Here is a 19,771-nt window from a genome sequence, read left to right as displayed (position 1 = left end):
CCAGCACCGCTCAGAATGGTGCACACATTCAGCAGCTGTCAAAGGAGAAGTCGTTTTACTTTCTTTTAAACTTGCAATGTTTGTCTTTATTTTGTTCTTTATATTTTGAAAGTGAAAAGAAATAGTATTGAGTCAATTTCTTTTTTTCATTTTTTTAAATATTTGTTCTATGTATTTACAAGCCTTAAAGTTGCTCTAAAGGTTCTGAAAGTATCACTAGTACTTTTTCCCCGGGGTAGCACTGTTTCAAACGAGTTGGTTTTTTGGAGCACTCTGGTCCGCAGCGGTTTTCTCAAATGCATTTCCTTCCGTTCCAAGGTTATGTACGTTTTGATTACTATTTTCTTTTTAAATTTCTGAAGCAAGCTGAGAGGCAGGCAGAAAAATCTGATGACAATTAAAAAGAAAAAGATCTCTTCCTCATCTAGCTTACCCCAACCCCCTTGAAAGTTTTGTCTATTTATCATGCTTTGAAACAAAACTGGGGTGCATATGAAGGGGAGGGAAATTTATTTCTCTGCTTTTGTTCTATTATACAATTCGTTTACAGAAACTGCAAATTTAAAAATTACACTGGCATTTGCAGTCCTTAAAATAATAAATTAAAAGTTTTCACCTTTTTTTTTTGCTAAACAGATTTGTTTCGCTTTGTGTTTTTTGTGAGTCCTCGTTTAAAAAGAAAAGAAAAGAAAAAAAAAAGATTAAAACAGAAGATATTTTCTATAAATAATACATGTGTTTTGGTTTAGTGCTCCCGCCCTCAGGTTGGAAGTTTACTTTTGTTTTTCAAGTACCTTTTTTCCTCCATGGTCACCTTTGTGTTTATCTACTTTTACCTCTCCCACTCGTGCATGTGTGGGGAAGGGGGGGTCTGCGAGAATTGGCCTTGCTGCACTGTGATTGGCGAAGACGTGAAACTCTTTAAAAAAATACTTAAACTGTTTCTTTTTTTTTCTCTTTTTTTTTTTTTTTTTTGTTTTTTTTTTTTCTGTTTTCTCTGTATTTTTTAAGTTTTAATTATCCTCCGATTCCTCTTCGGCCTCCCGTAGCCACGTGAAGAACGCTGTGACGGATTTGAGCGCTACTCCTTTCCCGTTCTGCTCCGCTGGGTCCTTGCTGCTTTCCCACTTGTAGAAGGCATCCTCCGATATTACCTCCTCATCATACAGGCAATCGAAAAACATCCGCAACAAATCTGCGATAATGGACCAACGGGAGAGAACAGCTGTTAGCGCTGCGCGGTTTAAGCCGGCGGACAAAGACGCGGTTACGGATAAGGGGATTAACGTGACCTTTAAAGCACGAGAAGCAGATACAAGCAAAAGGAAGGTCTGTTACTGAGTTATTGCTTCCTGGCTGGTTACACGCAGCCGAGAGGGAAAACGGGCCCCGCTGATGCTGTCGGACAACACGTGCTCCACAGAAAAGGGAAAGCGGCCGTGGGAACGTATTATCTAGAGACAAGAACCCAGAGCAGCCCGGCCTGCCCTCACCAGACCGCACAACCTGCAGCCTGGCTCTTCCAACGCCTCATTTTTCAGGGCTCAGCAGGAGGGATGATGAATAACTAGTGCCTTAAAGCCAAGGACGATCATGTTGGGTGGTTTTGGGCACTCTTTGATTTGGTGCTGCAGCCTCCCTGGGTATCTCTGCTTCTTTGGCAACCCCCCACCTCTCTTCCAACAAATTTTCTGCAGTGGCTCTGGGAGAACTCATCAGTTGTCCATTTTATTCCCTCCAAGTCCACCGACATGGGTGGTGCAGCAATGCAATTACAACACTCATATGTCCAGGTACTGTACACTCAACAGATCATTTTTTACTGCTATTTTTTCTTTGTATCAACAGAGGTTTGTCCTTCCTCCTGCATGGCTGCTTATAGAAGCAACCAAGAGAAGAGCCGGCCTCTGGCCAAGCATTCGGGGACCTGTGCTGCTCTGAAAGCCCGAATCTGGACAAACAGAAACCACTCAACGCTGGCCCCTCTCATCTGCTACATAACAAGGTAAAATTTTGTTTCCACTGCCAGGAACAGCACATCGTCCTCCACACCCTATTGCTAGATTTCCCTCTCACAGAACCAACCTCTCCTCACACTGTCAGAGTTCAAACCCCCAGCACAGAGCAAACACTTACTAGGAGGTTGATCAAGTTTTACTATTGATGCTTGTAGTGCATAAAGTGCTTGTAGTTCCTTCTCTGTGTCTGAGTCTAGGTACTTGAGTAAGATCGGCACTCTCTGTTTGATAACAGCAGTGTCCACACGGAAGCTGGAAGAGTCCGCTGAGGGGGAGAGAAGAAAACAGGGTCAGCTTGGCCAGACAGCAGCAAGGGCAGATATTAAATAAAAAGAAGTTTTTCTAATCAACAGCTTTTTCTGGAACTCTTGAACCCTCCAGTCCCCCCAAGCCAACCAGCACCTGCAGGGACACATGCAAAGGAATCACAAACTTACTGTGCAAATTGTTGTGTTTCCACAGACAACTGGATATTGAAAGCATGTACAATGGCTAGGGCTAAAACTGTGGTTATATAGGTTTTATAGGTTATATAGGTTTTTAGAAAAGTATATATATTTTTTCTGAAAATACTAAGGCAGAATCATAGGCTGCACGTGACACAGGGAATCAGGAATATATAAAAATACACATTAGAAGTCCATCAGCAACACAGATAAATTATTCAGGAGCTTTTAAGTAGATCGTGCAACACAATTAAGTGATATTTTGAAAACAAAAAGAAAAAAAAAAACCCTCAAGGTCAAAACATAAACGAGAAGATGCTCCTGATACACACCAGGGAACCCATAAACATTTGTCATCAAATCCTGTGTCATTTCGCCACTAACACTAGGTGGCATCAGAAGGGTTCTGTTCTGGAAAGAGCTGGGCTGTGTGTCCCCTCCCAACGAGTTAAATTCAGACCAGTCTCTCCACCAAGCGTGACTCTTACAGCTGAGAGCAGAACCGGGTGCTTTCACAAGCGCAAGTTTTTTGCCTCGCCAGATGCGGACAGTAAAGTTAAAGAAAACAAAATGAACTGACCAGATGTTTCTGGCTTCAGCGCTTTTATTCAAGCGCCCCCGAGGGCCTGAGGCTCAGACGTCTGACTTGGGAACCCACCCTCTCCTCCATTTCCAGCCGACTGCCCCACATTCGACTCATCCACAGAAATCGCCTGTCCAACACTATTAAAAAGCCAGAGCTGCAGGCTGGCTTCTCTTCGCAACCCACGCTTCCAACTCGCACGTGGCAATCTGCGATGGTAGAGCGCCCACATGGACTTGCCGCCACAGGAGTGGAAATACTAATTATCTTAATAATGTATATAGCACAGTTCCACCTTCACTAGAAAAATCAATGAACAATCTGGCACTACTCAGAGCCTGAAATGCCTGTTCACGTAAGGTCACTGGGACACGCCAGCACCTCGAGAACACCATAACCAGCAAAGCGCGGAGCAAAAGTCTTAGTGTATGATAAAAAAACAGCCTCAGGGGAGGAAAAAGTGACATAAACCTGAAACATATAACTCCTCGCACGTTTGGTTGGTGTGGTGTTTACATTGTGAGCTACTCACCTATAATAGCTGCTTTACAAACCGCTGTCATTAAAGCTCTAAGGAATGTCGGTGAACTCATCTGGCTTTCATCTAGATTAGCCTGAAATCAAGAGTAAATGGACCAGTTAACAACACGCCGCTGCCGGAGAGCAACCGCTTCCAAAATCCACAGCTGCGTTTGGCAGCGAGTTCGAGTTCAGCAGAAGCTGCTGCAGCAGAAATCCAGTTCTCCCCTCTGCAAAAGCTCAGCTGTCCCATTCCCTTCTTCAAACAGCTCAGGTACGTCAACGTGCAACGAAAGCCCTCATGCGATCGACATTTAACTACTCACACAACTAGTAGTTTGTCTCTAGAAACAAACCAAACCAGCGCGGCTTGGCTTTTACAATGCCCATCTGCATTTTCTAAAAGTTTTAGGCTTTTTTTGACGGCATGCTCCTCGGGCAGAGTTTGGTTTGCTTTGTAGAAGAAATCTGGAGAATGGCTGTGTAACTTGTCCAAGGCTACAAAGAGCCTGTGGGTGTCCCCAGATTTTTATTCCGCTCTCAACTTCTCTAATGGCACCAGAAAAATGACATTTCTGACATGCTGGTGTAGCAACAGAAATAACTGAATTGAAGTTGACCAAGATTTAGCTGTAAGCACGGATCTACATGAATCGGGTTGAGGATCATTTCAGATGCTAGATTTAAAATCTCGCTTAAAGGATGCAACAAGGAGAGGAGGCAAAAGATCAGAGAGTTGACAGGGCTTATTTTTTGTCTCTTTCTTTGCTTTCTCTTAGTTAATGCACTGGGAAAGATGCACCTGCCCTCGGTGACTGCCCAGGATGTTTTTGCAGCATGGCAGGGGGGAACTTGGTAAGTCATGTTGCAAAAAGCCATGAGAAGCTTGTATCTCGTATTTTGCGAAGAAAGAACGTAGCGGTGTACTCTCTAAAATGCAGTAAGCAACCAGAAGCAGTGTTTTCAGAGTCAAAATTCTACAATATTTAACAGGCAGTTACACATTTGCATGTTAACATCGCTAAAATTCTTTCTTCCTAAAGCTTACTATGGAATAACTAATTACATATAGGTTTTAATTATTTGGAAGTGTTGATTGCACAAACCTAACGTTCTTATCCTATGCCTAAGGAGGAGCCTGCAGAAATGCTCCTTTAGATGGGAAAATATTGACAAAAGCAGTTAACGAACTGTGTGCAGGGAGGGTGAAAATAGTCTTTGTACCTCTACCCAGTCAAAGATTTGTTCATCATTCGCCTTGTCCTCAACAATGAGTTTTTCCAGCTGCTTGTTCAGCTCTTCCGCAGAGAGTTCTTTCTCTGAAAGTGCTTCTGAGGAACTGGAACAGTCGGATTCTGTGAAGTCCAACTTCTGCAACATCAGAAGCAATGATGAGAATGAGTTAAAAATACCTTCCTAAGCTGAATTACACCAAACTGAGGGGGCAAACTACACTTCGTTCTGCTTTCTGGCACCTTTCAGCTGCTAAGTTATCATTACAATGATTTATATACGTTTTCTGTTTCAAAGATTATACAGCATTTTACAAACACAGGGGAACTCCATTATCCAGCAAAGACAACCAGGCATCCCAGAGCAACTCCAGCCCCACACAATACAAGCACACACAAAATAAAGCGCGTGTTGCTCAACTGAAACGATGGGGAGCTGGAATGCAATTACCAGAGCTGGCATTCGCTCACAAAAATTGTGGCTAACGCCCTGATTCATTGCAAAATGTGACAGAGGATCTACAGCCCCCTTGCCAAGCCCCAGGCCTCAGTAATCCATTTGATTTCCTGCAGCGCAGCACTTCCTATGTGCTATTAATAAATAATAAAACCGGGTAGTAGATCACTTGGGGCTCTAAAGCGAGAGCTCCGGCTTCTGCTGCAAAGTGTCCTCCATCAGTCCTGGCTCCTCTTGGTTCTGAAACTTGCCGGGATCATAACACAAGGTGGGATGAGGGAATAACTGCTACAATTTATTCTGCTCCTGAGTTCACTCCTCCCAGCTGGAGAAACGGATCTCCTGGAGGGGACAAGCCAGTCCTGGCATTGCAGAAAGGAAATAATCTAACTCCAGCTTGGTGAGGGAGACACTTCACCCTACATCCCCTATCAACTATGCATAAGAACACGATGGAAGAGGATGAACAAACAGGACACGGGGGAAAAAACCAGTGTATCGAAATAATTCATAAAGCAGATGCTTGCTCTGAACTCACTTGTTCCGTGAGAAAGGTATGTACATCCTCCCCTTCGGGTAAGTAGTCCTTCCAACTGAGGCCAGACTCCCTCCATAAGGCTCCCACTTTCTTATGGCTCTAAAACACAAAAAAATGTATTCATTTTGAAGACCTGAGAGACAACCGGGGGAGCTTACGCAAGCCGGAGTGGTGCAGCTGTGTCAGGAGAAATCAAGAACCGTTCAGCCACCCAACAAGATGCCTAGCAAGGAAGTGAGAACGTCTGGAAACCCCGTGCAAGAGAAATCATGGACGCGATCCTGCCACAGGTAGATACGTCTTGTCAAGTGGTTAAATGCCACAGTGATGGGTCGGAAACAAGGCATAACGTGAAATGTGGGGTTTGCAACGACTGCAGCCAGAGATTCCCTATGAAAAGTGACACATCTGAACAAGACACAGTTGCCCACGGCCGTGACACAGAATTGGCAGTAAGGTGACTTAGATTCTTCTCCTGACTATCATTAACTTCCTCCGTGACTCATTCTCCCCCTGCCTTGATGTTAATTTTCACTAGCTACTTTCAGAAAATAACTATTTACGTGGCTGCTTTCTGTGCAGAGATCAAGCCTTAAATTCAGGTCCATAATACCAAGTTGACTTCTCAATTCCTACAATTTATTGCAACCATTGAGAAAAGCTCCTTTGCAGCACACACAGTTCGACCTCCCGCATCCTCTGATGTCACACTGACCGTTTGGTATCCTGCCTGAGGTGCCACATACGCAATAATTCTTACAAGAATAAAAATACTGATAACAACCAGCTCTTTTCACCAAATGCTTTGCCAGAAATTCAATCTTACAGCACCTGTGCAATGGAGATGACTGCGTAGCCTACGGTAAGCGCCGAGAAAAGCAGCCCGATTGTCATTTTACAAAGCAGATGATAATTTCCAGCTTACCATGCAGATTGTTAGGAGCTAATTGTGCTTAGTTCCTGCTACAGTTCATCAGGATCCAAATTAGGTGACTGATATTACACTGAAATACCCGAGTCCAAGCATGGGCCTGGATGAGATCGAATTAGAAACCGAAAGCTAAACCTTGTGCTTCAAGCCCCAGAGCACAGCAGCTTTCGTTTCACAGGACAGAGAAAAATAAATGGGAGTCGACTATCCAAACAAGCATCGAACTAAAATACATAAACGAAAAGGTCACTATTTGCACTGCTAGACTAAATGCTCCTGGAACAATCAACCTTATTTGAATGCATGCTTAAAAAAAAAGAAAATAAAAGGGCAAGTGAGGGATTTTACAGGGTTTCAAATAGACACTATCCAAAGTGCAGTACTCAGCTGGCTTAAAAAAAAAAAGGACAAAAATGGAGGCGGAGTTACAGGGAAACCACCAAACTGTTTGGACACACAACTGTGAAATGTGTAAGAGAGCTCTAGAAGTCACAGGGTGAAAAGGTGTCACTACCCCTAGTGCTGGGTGAATTTTAGGAGTTGGCAGGTTCCGTTTGGATAAGCACCCAGAAGTCTAGAGGCATCTGCAGCTTATCCGAACCCGCAGAACCTCTCCGTCCCGCAAGAACGGCTCTCGCGCAACATTCCCGGCACTTGCTGCTTCTGGTCAGCCCAGAAATCCCTTGAGAATGTCCCTCTTGCGGTATTTCCGCACCCTAGCTTCTGGAAGAAGCCAAGTGCAAAGGTACCTGCAAAAGGGAAAAGCGACGAGAAAAAAAAGAGTTAAACTTTTTGGAACCTCATAAGGTTTGGTTTGAAAGTGGGGATGAAGAGGCAGGTTTCCTGCGTTATTCCTGGGTTATCTGGAGTGGCTGACCCATCCCTAAATATCTTTTTGTGGGAAATGTGTAGGTTTTATGCATAAGCACTTCCTGGCTGCATTTACGAGCGCTACACTTACCATTTGTTTGCATAGAAGGTGCAAGATTTCAGCAAGCAAGACGCCGGCTCTTCCCACAGGAAGCAAAGGTTTGCTAAATTCTCTAGAATGAAAGAAAACCAGATATTTTATCCTTATCATTGGAATTGTCTGAAGATGGTTTCATCTTCATAAACCAGTGCTGCAAGTCTGAGTGCAAGGCAAGGGGTAGTGACCTGAGGCAGGAAATCTGCTTTAATTTCTGCTGGTGACAAAGGGTTTGATCCAGCTCGCGCTGCTGATAAAACGCACTCGTGATGCAGCGCACTTGCCACGACAGGGCAAATTATTTTTATGGAACATCAAACCCACTCGTTTTTGTGGGATGCTGCATTCAGGCAGCACGACCCTTTTTGGGAAAAAGGCTGAATTAACCACTTGGCCTCTAGTTAATCCCCAAATCCATAAGGACATGTAGAAAACACAGAGACTCTGGATGCAGTTTCCAGGTTTTGACCCCACGTTTCAGGCAATCCCAGCTGGCAGCTCTTCCCTGAGATACGCAGATTCCTGCGCAACACTTTGCTCTCTTCAAATCCAATTCTCAGAGCCTCACCGTGCTCTCAAATGACTCCAGCCTTACTACACTGGTGTATTTTTCAGCTCAGCTCATACAAACAGGATTGAAATCAATTCACAGATAAAACTTTTGCCCCTGAGTGGCGACTACAGAGCCCAAGCTCCCGTCCCACCACAGCTTTTGGGCCAGTGCAAGTCCCGAATGATGGGCAGCGAGTGTTTTAGCAGCTTCTAGAGAAGCTGAGCCTCTAATACTATCAGTTTCTTATCTACTCATGGGAACCATGCTGTGAAAATCCTATAGCACAGCCAGGCGCACAGCTCAGCTCGACCGACGCTGAAAAACACAGCATTGCTTACTGTATAAGTTCTCTCATAGAGATTCCTCCTTCTTTTAACATGGGGGTCACCAACTCAGCCAGGTACAACCAAATATGGGGTATATCTATGGCCATGTCGTCCGCCATCTCCAAGGTATCTGAAAAACTTGAGAAAAAGGAAAGAAAGATGTCAAGCATCAAATAGAATTTCATTTCAGGCTTTAATTTGAGCTAATCTGCACTATAAAAATCTTTGGTTACGGAAGAGAGGAAAGGGAGAGAATCCCAAAGGTAACGAAAAAAGCTATTTCCATCCTATGTTTTCAGAGCTTCAAAACTGCCCAGAGTGATTTCTCTACGCGGTAACATGGAGAGGGTGTGGAAAAGGCATCGCCTTCCATAAAACCAGCAGGTGCATCCAGGAAAGCTCCATTTACAACAATTCTTACATCCCAGAGACAACTAGTAAACCATGTAAAAGTAAAACCAGCATTTTTGGCTATAAATACAAAACATCCAATAAATAGAGCCTTCTTAAAAACAACCAAACGTCTACTGAAGGGGGATGAGTAGTAACAAAAATCCAAGTGTAAGGGAAGCAGCAAAATGTCTGTAAAGTGTAAAACGATGCAAGAAAAATGTTCAGCGCACCATCCAGGACAGAAAACACAGCAGGATGAAGCACAAAAATCGCTCCCCAACTCTGGATACAGGTTCCAGAATGACTCAAAACTCTTCTTTCTGACAAAACCCTTGTAGGTGCCTTTGCTTGCTGTGGCTGGTACAAGATGATCATTTTTCTGGTTCTCCTGCCAATCTTCATCATGAGCCATTCTCCCTGAAAACCTTGACAATTCTGGGGTCCAGTTTAGTGATTAAAGTCACATTTTTCTTTCGTGTTTCAAAACCAGGAACCACCTCTGTGTTGTTCTTCTCGTCCTCTGCTCCTCATTCAGCTCAGGTTTGCCCCTGTGTTTTGCTTTCCTGTTGTGCATCTCCAGACTGGCGCTGTGACCAGTACTCATCCCCTAGCCCCGAATTATACGGTAACCTGTTGTGTGTGAATCAGCACTGTGGTTTCGGTGTCCTCCTGTGCTTGCTAAGCACCACTTGCCCTTTCATCATCTTCAGGAGTCGCTTCACTTTGCTTATGCCACGTTCAGCCCACACGTCCCACTAGTTCATCAAAATTCTACTTATTTGGCATCGCAACCACTTGAAAGCCTGGAATGGCTTTAATCACAACGTATCACTCCAAATGAGTCGGTTTGACCATCGGCAACTGCATGGACACAGACTAGCGTATTCCCTGTGGATATATATTGTTTTCCCGCTGTTCCACGTGGTTTTGAACTCACGCTGCCTCAATTTTTCCTGTGAGCCACCAGATCGCATTGTAATGAAAATCACTGCCAAACACAGGCGCAGGGAGACCACCAGAACAGTCAGCGCTACCACAACGAGACACGATTCAAATACAGTCTGGGATGCTCTAAATTCTCCTCCTCAGCCCCTCGAGGACACGTCCGCTCCTTAAAGTCGAGTTATGCTGAGAAACGGGATCATTCTCGCTGCGGCTCTGCGGACGCGTGGGACGTTGGGCTCCAGGGCTCCCACGTCACATGAAGATTTTTGATTTCTTCCTCTTCTTTTAATCATATTCAGTGATTTGCCAAAAGGCAACTTGACAAATGCATCACAAAACAGACATCTAAACACGCACACATTTAAATATACAACTAGGTATTTGCTTAGAAATAAATACTCATATAAATGTGAAAATATTTAGGTTGAAATACTCAAAAATACATTACAATCATTCTATTGCTTATAAATACACCCAGGTGAAAACACTCCTTCAAAATGGACGTGTGGAGAAGGCAGGACACCAAAACAAGGTGGGAAATCACTGCTCTCCAAAACAGAATAAGAAAAGCGTCTGTTTCTACGCATAGGATACAAACCCCTTGAAGAAATCCTGCTTGCTGAGCTTTCCCGCCTGCACCAACTGATGCAACAACTGGCCCATGTGATCCCTGGTGATCTGACTCCTCTCCAGCGTCGACTCCACTCCCACCCGCACGAAAACCGGCAGCAGGTTCTGGGCGCTCAGCTCCTCCACGCACTGCATCGCTTCCTGTCCCAACGACACACAGCGTCACTCGCCCCAACCGAAAACTCACCAAGAAAAACATTTGCTACTATAACATCGCTTTTTTGTAACAAAAAACCAAGAATTTAGTGAAGCTGCCAGGCAAAGGTGCTGAACTAGACTGCGGAACCTCATCACAAATCACCACTGAGATGGCAATTGAATAATAATAATGAGGATTTATACCGGGCAGGCAACAATGTTTAAAAGACACAATCACGCTCCAGGGTACAGTTTGGCTGCTCGGTGAAAGGACAGAAATTGTCTTCTGGATGCCAGCAAAATGCCTATTATTTCATCAAATACCAAGCCAAGTTGAAAAGAGGACGTCAGGTTAGATTCATTGCTGATCTGATCTGGCACTGAAATGCCTGATTACAAACCCAGACCGTATAAAGCGGCAGAAAATAGGTGGGGAGCTGGGAGGAACATTTCCTCTTCACAAAGCTGCTACTCTCTGGCATGTATGTTTTGTACCCTAAGCCAGTAAAACACTCTTAAATAAGAGACTTTCAGAGAAGCGCTCAATGTCACTCTTCAAAAATCTCTGCTGTCATCAGCAAAGATCCTCTGCTGACCTCGGTTCAGCCTGAGGGATCTCAGCGGGCTGCCTGACTAAAGATATTCCCTCTCTCTCTTAGGTTATGCCTTCAGTTATCAACACCTGGCAGCCCCAGATGTGCTTCTGCAGGTTCTGGATGGTTTTTTGTGCAGGCCACAAGCCCGGTGGCTGAGCCCGCGGGCTCCGGTCTGAGCTTTTCCACCAGCCGTCCCCCGGTGTCTGCAGGACAGACGGACGAACACATCACCGGTCGACCCTCTGTCACCGGCACAGAGCTCGGCAGGTTTAATTTACAGTCAGGTTAAATACCGAAGGCTAAAATCCTGAGAAACAGGGCTGTTCCTCTGCTATATACTACATTAACACTCAGTTTAAGCTGAATTAGCCAGACACTTTGTTGCACGCTGCGTTTGAAGAGCGCTGAGAACTTACAATTATCCCATAACACCCTAATGCAAACGAGCTGCCTCAATCTAATATATATTTTTAAGCAGATGTGCACTTGCTTAACACAATTCAACTCCATTTCCATCCAGCCATTAAATATTGTCATTGTATTTGAACTGAAGCAGCCCCTTGGCCCAGACCCCCAAGGTCAGACTGTCAAGTCTACCCAAAATTAAAAAGGACGAGAGACTCCTCAGTTAACCAGCCCCGTCGGCCCCCACTCCTGCAGGATTTAATCATCTCTCCTGATACCTATGAACCCAAAACAATCCATTGTAAGAATATTCCTCTTTCTGATTTCAATCGGAAGCACAATGAAGTGCAGAAGCAGCGACACTGCATTTAATGTGCCGAACCAGGAACTCACCGGCAGGTTCGTAAATTTTATTTCAGCAAATAAATTCAGCCAATGTAACACTTTCTGCAAACTCCCTGGACAGGCTAAAAATCCATCTACAGGGGAGACAAAACTTCCACCATTAACTAGGAAGTGATGACAGCTGCTCAGTCATTTTTCGATGTTTATTACAAATACTGCGGAATGGTTTGTTCAATATTTAGTATTGTTTTATCTGCCTCCAGATCAGAACAGCACATGCTTTGATAACTGAGTGAAAACCTCTGTTTATTTTCCTGCTTCCAAAATTGCTGTTATTTTGGAGCTGCCCAGCGATTCATGACAGATACACACATTTTGCTACTTCCAAAACACAAGCTGGACTAATCTTCCTGTTACTAGCAGGGCAGAAAACAACTTGGGGAGACAACTCTCCTACAAATGCTGGGTGCTCAGAGAGACTCTGTTCCCACAGAGGAAACGTCGCAGAAAGGTCTGAAAGACTTAAATGAGGTTTCCTTTTGCTCACCTTAAAATCGTTAATATGCAAGAACTCGTCAATGATAGATTTGCATTTTCTCTCTATTTCCTCTTCTGATAGCGAAGGCTTTTCTTGGGCTGGAGCTGGGGGAGCTTCTGGTTTGGCTGGTAGAAATAGAAGAAAAAATAATCACATTTCAAAAAGGAATATCAACATCATTTTCAGAGATGACGTTCTGAAAACGGAAGCTCCTGTCCCACCATCAGGCACAGCTCACTTCTCTCTTGGCTACATTTCCCGTGCATGAACTCCGAATATTTCTGTAAATCAACCTCCTCGTAGAAACGCTTGGCAGTGACACAGGTTGCAGCACCTTCAGAGCTCTCTGTCAACACTCAGTAATTAAACTTGGAGCTGTTACAGGCGGCTGCAAATTTCCAACGTGCTGACTGCGACGGGCAGCGACCCAACGCAATCTGATCGCATCCCAAAACCCTGATCCCCATGGAGCCCTTCACAAAGCCCCAGAGCTTCGAGACGAGCGTGTGCTGTGTCATGGTGTCCGTCACTGCAGCAGTTTTTAGATATTTCCCAGGGAAAGAGCAAAACACTGTGCTTATCGCACAGGTTCTGTCCACAGAGAAATCGTTTGAAGTGTCCTCAATACTTTCTGACTAACGAATCAGCTCAGGCTGCCGGGAGCTAAAAGCTGCAGCACCGACAAGGTGATGCCCTGGGAACTGTTTGGCAAGGGTAGAAACAGCCTTACTGGGCACTGAAGAAGTGTTTCTGCAGAACTGACACTGATTTTGGGGACTTTGAGCCCAGAAACCAGCAGCAACAGAATATGACCAGGCAAGACAAGGCCACGGAGTGGTGTTTTGCTGATATCGCCAAGGAACAAGCGCCAGGAGCAGAGGAAACGGCCTCAAGTTGCGCCAGGGGAGGCTGAGGTTGGATCTTGGAACAATTTCTTCCCCAAAGGGCTGTGGGGCATTGGAACAGGCTGCCCAGGGCAGTGCTGGAGTCACCATCCCTGGAGGGCTGGACAGACGGACATGAGGTTCTCAGGACATGGGGCAGGGACAGGGGTGGGGAACGGTTGGACTTGATCTTGAGGGGCTTTTCCATCCAAAACGATTTTATGATTCTATGAATCCTAAAGTGGAACTGATGGGAGCAGCAGATGCCAAGGCTGTGTGAATCAAGCAGTTGTGTAACAAACCTCTGGGAGGACGATCACAGCTCGACGACGCATCACTGCGGGCCAAATATTCACACCGCTGCGCCGAAACCTGTCACTTGCTCCCGTAGATTTTTCCCTTACGCCTTTTCACAAACCCTGCAAGATTCCCCGAGCGTGGAAGAGCCGCTTACCAGATTCCTTGGCTTTGCTCCTCTCCGCCTCTGTGCTGTTCCTGTCCATCTCCATACCGCCCGTTAACTGCTTCACCGTCTCCAGCATCTCCCTCCGCTGCTCCTCCTGCGCCTGATTGTCGAGCAGCAGCTCTTTGCTGCTGCTGCCCCGCAGGAAGGTGTTGGGACGGGACAGGGACGGCGGGAGAGGTTTGTCGTTCTTCTCCCTGCCCGTGCTCCCGCGACTGCGCAACGAGAAACACACGCGCTTAGAGAGAACGGTCCGAGTGACCCCTGCCCACAATGCTGCGCTGTTAGAAAAGATACTGGATAAAACTCTGTGGGAACAGCAGGAAAAAGTGAATCACAACTCAAACCAAATGGGGCTCTTGTCTCGACTTCACAGCTGTAGCTACAGGGAATATAATTGAAATTAATGCAAGTCTTGGAGATATACAAACACAAACAATCACAGGGTGGACAGGCAGAGCCAACGCTTCCTGGAGAACACAAGGAAAAGCAAAGAAGTGCTTACGGGACCTGTTTGATATGCAGAACGGTGAATTTTATAATGTAAAGGCCTCGCTTTACTGAGAAATGGTATGAGTAGTGTATTTTCATCCTTTTATTGAAAAATAGCTTCCAAATAGTGAAGGCTGCCAGCAAGAGGTGACCAGGATCTGTGCTATTAATTACCGTGTTAATGAGCTAAAACGATACCAAAATGGAGTAATCTCCAGGCAAGCCAGAATTTTAGAGAAACAAGAGGGAAAACATCAGAGGGACAAACACAAGAGAACAGTCTGGCTGAATCCACCACCGATTCCAACCTGCACACCTATTTATTTCAACATTTTATCCAAAGCGTTTTTCACCTGTTATGAACTATTAGCAAATGTATCCTTACATAAAGCGTGACTGAAAAGTGGAAACTAAAATATTCCCCGTAACGGCTTTAAAGATGAATACAACCTGTCTTTCCTAAGATATTATCAAAAATGCACGTGTTTTAAGTTAACTCAAAGCACATTGTGGGGAAAAAGACTCAGCTATTCGTGGAAACTCAATGAAATTCTTTCTTTGTGTGCTGGCAACTAGAGCAGCAAGTGTGGACACAGGCGGACGGACAGACGGCACGGTCACTGACACTTACCTAGTTAAGGCCCTGCGCGAATCTAACTCTGAGGATGCGGATGAGGCAGAAACGGATGAGACTGGAGGCTGCAGCGCAGAAAATCTGTTCAAACTAGTGGCACTTGGTCGTAAGGAGTCTGGGAGAGCGGAAAGACAAGACAGGAGAGCGACAACAAGGTCAGTAGCCGCCAACACCTTCGCGTCACAAAATCATTGAAGCAATATCTGGTTTTTGGAGTGATGGGGAGAGAATCGAAGGGAAAGGGCTGGTCCTGGTGCACTTTAGCCCTGCACAAATGAGCGTTCCCACCCAAATCTGCGCTTGGCAAGGGCGACTGGGAGCGAAGCGGAGGGTGAGGACCGTCCTGACTCACCCATCTCGCTTGCCTTGGCTCCACCGCTGCTGCCCTTCCCCCAGCTGCCCAGCTGGGCTTTAGGCACAAGCTGAATCTTCTCATCTATCGTGGGCTGTAAAACACATCAAGAAATACCATTAACAAGGGCAAACTGTACATCTTAATAAGAAATGGGGTATTTTTTGGCAACAATCCCCATCTTGTGAATACCAAGATACGCTTTAACACATTTTGGGGAGACCAAACCCTAGGCAAAGACAGAGGATGCAAACAAGGGGCATCACAAACAGCCTCTTCCGAAGTGTCAGGGAAAGACATTCCCAGTGACCAGGAGCTTCTGTTTATTGGGAACCCTGAAGCTCACGAAGGAGGAAAAAGCCCAATACATATCAGCACTTGAGAGCTGTTCAGTTTGTTTGTGATGAGTGAACGGTTCTGCTGCCCACTCACCTTCCAGTCGTGGCTTTAGGGGGAATCTGCACAGTAACAAACAAAATTCAGAGGGCGAAGAACAATAGGTTGCAGAACTTGGGGGGAAAAAAGTGGTGTCTGACAAGAACATGGATTTTACACTGCTCGGTAGGTGAATCTATTGACATGGAGATTGTGACCCCACAGGTGTCTTTGTACAAGCTCCTCTCTCCTCCCAACAACGCAGCTGTTGTGGAGCTGGTTCCATTTGTGCCATGCTTGTACTAAAGTCACAGAAGGACTATTCCCAGATGCACCGTAAGCCCAGACAAAAGCAGGCTCAATCCCTCCCACTAATTACGTTTTAGAGTCTGTTTTATGACTTTCACAAGGAACAAACTGAGCTTGATCTGCAGAAGGGCTACAGTGTGTCCAGGTTCTGCTTTACAGCTCCCCGAGCATTCAGGCATCGAGAGTGAAATTCGAGGAGAGTGACATTAACTGGGACAAGGGAACATCTAGAAAATACCGTGATTTATGCGAAAAATGCAGTTCTTGGTGAGAAATCCCAAAGCTGTCCTGAAAATCACGAAACAAAGGCAAAAACTCTAAGCTTGCCTAACCTGCAGCCTGAAATAAATGCCCCCAAATCCCCACTTTAATGGTAAAATAATAGGAAGATGCTCAGGATGCTGCATCTGAGACGTCAGGAACATTTTGTTTTCAAACTGAAACTGGCATCCTCGTTCTGCTAAAAAGCCGCATCAGAAAAGGGCCTTGAGAACTTGAGGCAGCAAAGGATTTCTATGGGATGTTGTAGACGCCTCCCGTAACAGCGTCACCACAATGACCCGGCTCGCATCCTCTTTTCATCATTTAATAGAACGCGGATTTTCCAACTTAGGAAAAAGACACTATTTCCCTTAGAACAAGCGAAACAGGAACATTCAGAAGACAACGGCGTCTTCTTTCGTGCTTTATTCATGCCCAGTACTAATTCTGGGCATCTGAAATATCCCAAAAAGCAAGTGTGGACTTGTAAACATCCTAACAGTCTTTCCTAGGCAGACAGATACGATAAGGTAAGACCTCGGCATTTTTGTTGCTCCGAACGAGGCTCGTGCTGGCACCTACCTTGGTGATTTTAAGGAACTTGGTGGGGTCCAGCACTCGGCTGTTCTTTGCCCCCTGCACAGTGTTCCAACCGCCTTCATCGACCCGCTGGACACCTGCCAGGCGACAAAACAACCCTCAGCTCACCCCCGCAGCACCCCCGGAGAACGCGGGCGACCCTCTCCAAGCTCAACAGGAGGGGGAAAAGACGACGGCACGTTTCTGCTGAACCTCAGCACAATCCTGTGCAGAAATCACGGCTTTTGGAGTATTTCTTCAGCCTCAAACGACATAACTAGCTTGCCTTTCTTATTACAAAATAGCCTTGCCATTAAAGATCTCACTGTTTTCAAGGGCTGGTTTTGGCAGCGATTCTTCCCAGTTCGATTTCTCAGTGCGTGTCCTTGCGCCTGGTTCCGGCTGCACGTCCTGTGCGGTCACCAGCTCACAAAAGGAGCGGAGGACGAGCCTTTGCCAACCCAAAGCCCCGCTTGTTGTGCAGATTTCAGCAGCGCTGGACTAGTCTAGACAAAACCATTCAAGCAATCACAAGTTCCTTACTCTCTCCTGATGCCACTTTTCAGATAATTAAAGCAAATTTACATGTATTTTCCTTATGCCCTGTTTTCACAGCACCTTTATTTGACAATCTCAGTATTTAAGAATCCCAAAGATGACTTTTCTCCTTGTCCCGCTCTGCCCCAGTCATTCCAAATCCACCTTCAGGTAGTGCCACCCTCAAGGCCTGGCAGCAATTTAATGTAATTCCAAGACTCTATCTCATGCTGAGTTAACACCTCACAACTTTAACAGCTAAAGACAACATGGTTACTCTTGAAATTAGACACTATTCTCTTGAAATTAGATGCTGCTGCACACAAGAATGGATGGCACATCTGACTTGTGCACAGTAACTTGTTGTAACAGATTTCTGGCAGCCTGTCGCACAATCAAATACGGTTTGCATGAATGCAAAACTTAAGCACTATTGGTTTGCAATTGTTTATTTTTACCCAAGGGATTTGCCCCTGAAAAACACTCACAGTGAACCCACAGCAAGTCTGTTCCTCCTGCAGCCTCAGCCATAACCAGCCCCCAATTCCCTTTGCTCATTACACTTATGAAATAACCAACATTTTTCTCTTATCTGGGATTCTGACTATGGCCACCGGATGTGAAATGAGTGAAACGAGCAGCCAAAGTGGCTTTTACTTTACCTGGTCTCCTCTTCTCTTTGGTCATTAGTTGTTGGACCTTCCTCTGTTCTTCTTGCTCTTCAATCTTGGCTTCTTTATGAATCTGCTCGATGGTCTTCGGGCCCTGGTCTGCTCTCCGGGACACCCAGTTGCACTAGGAGAGAAGGAAACACGAGCTCAGAGATATTTCCAGCAAAGTGCTGTAAACGGGGTATTTTGAACACTGCAAACAAGGCCTCCTCCTCCCTCCCTGATAATCTGTTCGAGGGGCAGCTCCCCAAGGCACTGGGGAAGATTTGGTGCTGCAAAGAGCCATATACTCTGGTATATAGACTGTGCTGGGTGTCTTGGTGGAGAACGGAGGCTGCGGTGAAGAGCTTCTGGAGAGGGCGACTGAATTAACAACATTTTAACCCCTGGCATCCTGCACATGCCCAGCTTTCCAGTCTTTCCAGGTTCAGAGGAAAGAGATGGAGCAGAAGGAAGCTGCTGTCACTCTCTGTTTATTACCAACACTGTTCACTGCAGCTTTTCCTCCAAGTTTGAGTTAAAAACCAAAACCCTGAAAATAAAGAAGCAAGAAGTGACTGCATTTTATCTGGAGATGGTGCTTTGCCGCTCCAGGGATTGTGATGGCTGGGACAGGAATCCTGCAGAGAGAGGTGGAGCCGTCTCCCCACAAAACACTTCCACTGCTTGATGTGTCTATTCAACCACACACTGCACAGATCCATCTATCCCCAGAATAACCAGACTGCCTCTTGATTCTGCTACAACCTTATTACAACTTTCAGAGCAATATCTTTGTGTACCCCGCAGTCAAAACGGTGACTTCAGCCTCCACAAAACCCCAAACCAGCTTCAAAACAGTTATTTTATGAGTAAAACCTGCTCAGAATTTCAGTCTTGAGACCAGCGCTGCTAAAGCCATGCTGCTGTCAGTGTCTATGGGGTGAAATCACAGGTGTTTGGGAAGGCTGGAGTGAGTTGCACTCACATCTTTAACCATGTGGTGTACAGACACCCTTCACTGTATGAGAAAACGGGTCTAACGACTTGACTGTGTTCAAAAGTTGATTACAAGAGGGACAGGTCTGCACTGTCTGTCCACTTGTCTGCACCAGCTTATCTCCTACTTGTTGTTTTGGGAGCTCAGTGTGGACCCACCACTGTCGTGTTCTGATCGAGCACAAGCTCCATTTGCTTTTCTCTGCACGATATGGCCAGTGAACAACTGGGTGTGCAGCAATCCAGGCTGAAAAAGCACCACCTTTCGATGAGATCCCCACTGCCATGGACAAGAGCCCTCCCAGGTCTTACAGCCGCGCTAACTGGTCCCCAGACTCGCGGGGTACAAACCTCAGAGCACTTTGGTCCTGTTAACACAAGTGAAACACACCTGAAGCGCATGGAAATGAAAAGAGCCGAGCAGCACGACTGACAGAGACAGAACAGGGGAAATACCCCAAACCTCCTCTGGAAATTGCTCAGCTGTGTCTGCTGCAATGGGGCTGGACCAGCGGCACCAAAAGCCAGTGTGGACACACGTCCAGCATAAAGCAGTTTGTCTACCCACCCTGGCCTTCATTAAGGCAAAACAGAGAGATTTCTCGTCTTTAAACAGCCAGATTTTGGGAGACAAAGGGCACAGATCTCCCCACTTCTGCTGTCAATACTGTAAATC

At 45.7% G+C, this 19,771-nt stretch overlaps 1 protein-coding gene across 6 annotated transcripts in view; it reads right to left on the bottom strand.

Moving 5' to 3' along the window:
- Positions 1-878: 878 nt before the first annotated feature.
- Positions 879-19,771, bottom strand: part of EIF4G3 (eukaryotic translation initiation factor 4 gamma 3) — a 128,647-nt gene continuing 109,754 nt past the window's right edge. For all 6 annotated transcript variants that reach the window (XM_082070107.1, XM_082070109.1, XM_082070108.1 and 3 more), the window contains 14 exons: positions 18,109-18,241; positions 16,913-17,007; positions 15,386-15,479; positions 15,031-15,148; positions 13,899-14,122; positions 12,570-12,685; positions 10,507-10,679; positions 8,583-8,708; positions 7,686-7,767; positions 5,794-5,892; positions 4,791-4,937; positions 3,580-3,661; positions 2,137-2,283; positions 879-1,195 (listed from right to left, as the gene is read on the bottom strand). In XM_082070107.1, the coding sequence (XP_081926233.1) occupies positions 1,014-1,195; positions 2,137-2,283; positions 3,580-3,661; positions 4,791-4,937; positions 5,794-5,892; positions 7,686-7,767; positions 8,583-8,708; positions 10,507-10,679; positions 12,570-12,685; positions 13,899-14,122; positions 15,031-15,148; positions 15,386-15,479; positions 16,913-17,007; positions 18,109-18,241 (1,818 nt within the window). In that variant the 3' untranslated portion in view covers positions 879-1,013. The remainder of the gene's footprint in view (positions 1,196-2,136; positions 2,284-3,579; positions 3,662-4,790; positions 4,938-5,793; positions 5,893-7,685; positions 7,768-8,582; positions 8,709-10,506; positions 10,680-12,569; positions 12,686-13,898; positions 14,123-15,030; positions 15,149-15,385; positions 15,480-16,912; positions 17,008-18,108; positions 18,242-19,771) is intronic.

This window comes from Streptopelia decaocto (assembly GCF_964273445.1).
Source record: "Streptopelia decaocto genome assembly, chromosome: 20".
Classification (NCBI taxonomy): Eukaryota; Metazoa; Chordata; class Aves; order Columbiformes; family Columbidae; genus Streptopelia; species Streptopelia decaocto.
The sequence above is the reverse complement of the archived record's forward strand: the minus strand, read 5'-3'. Positions and strand labels throughout refer to the sequence as shown.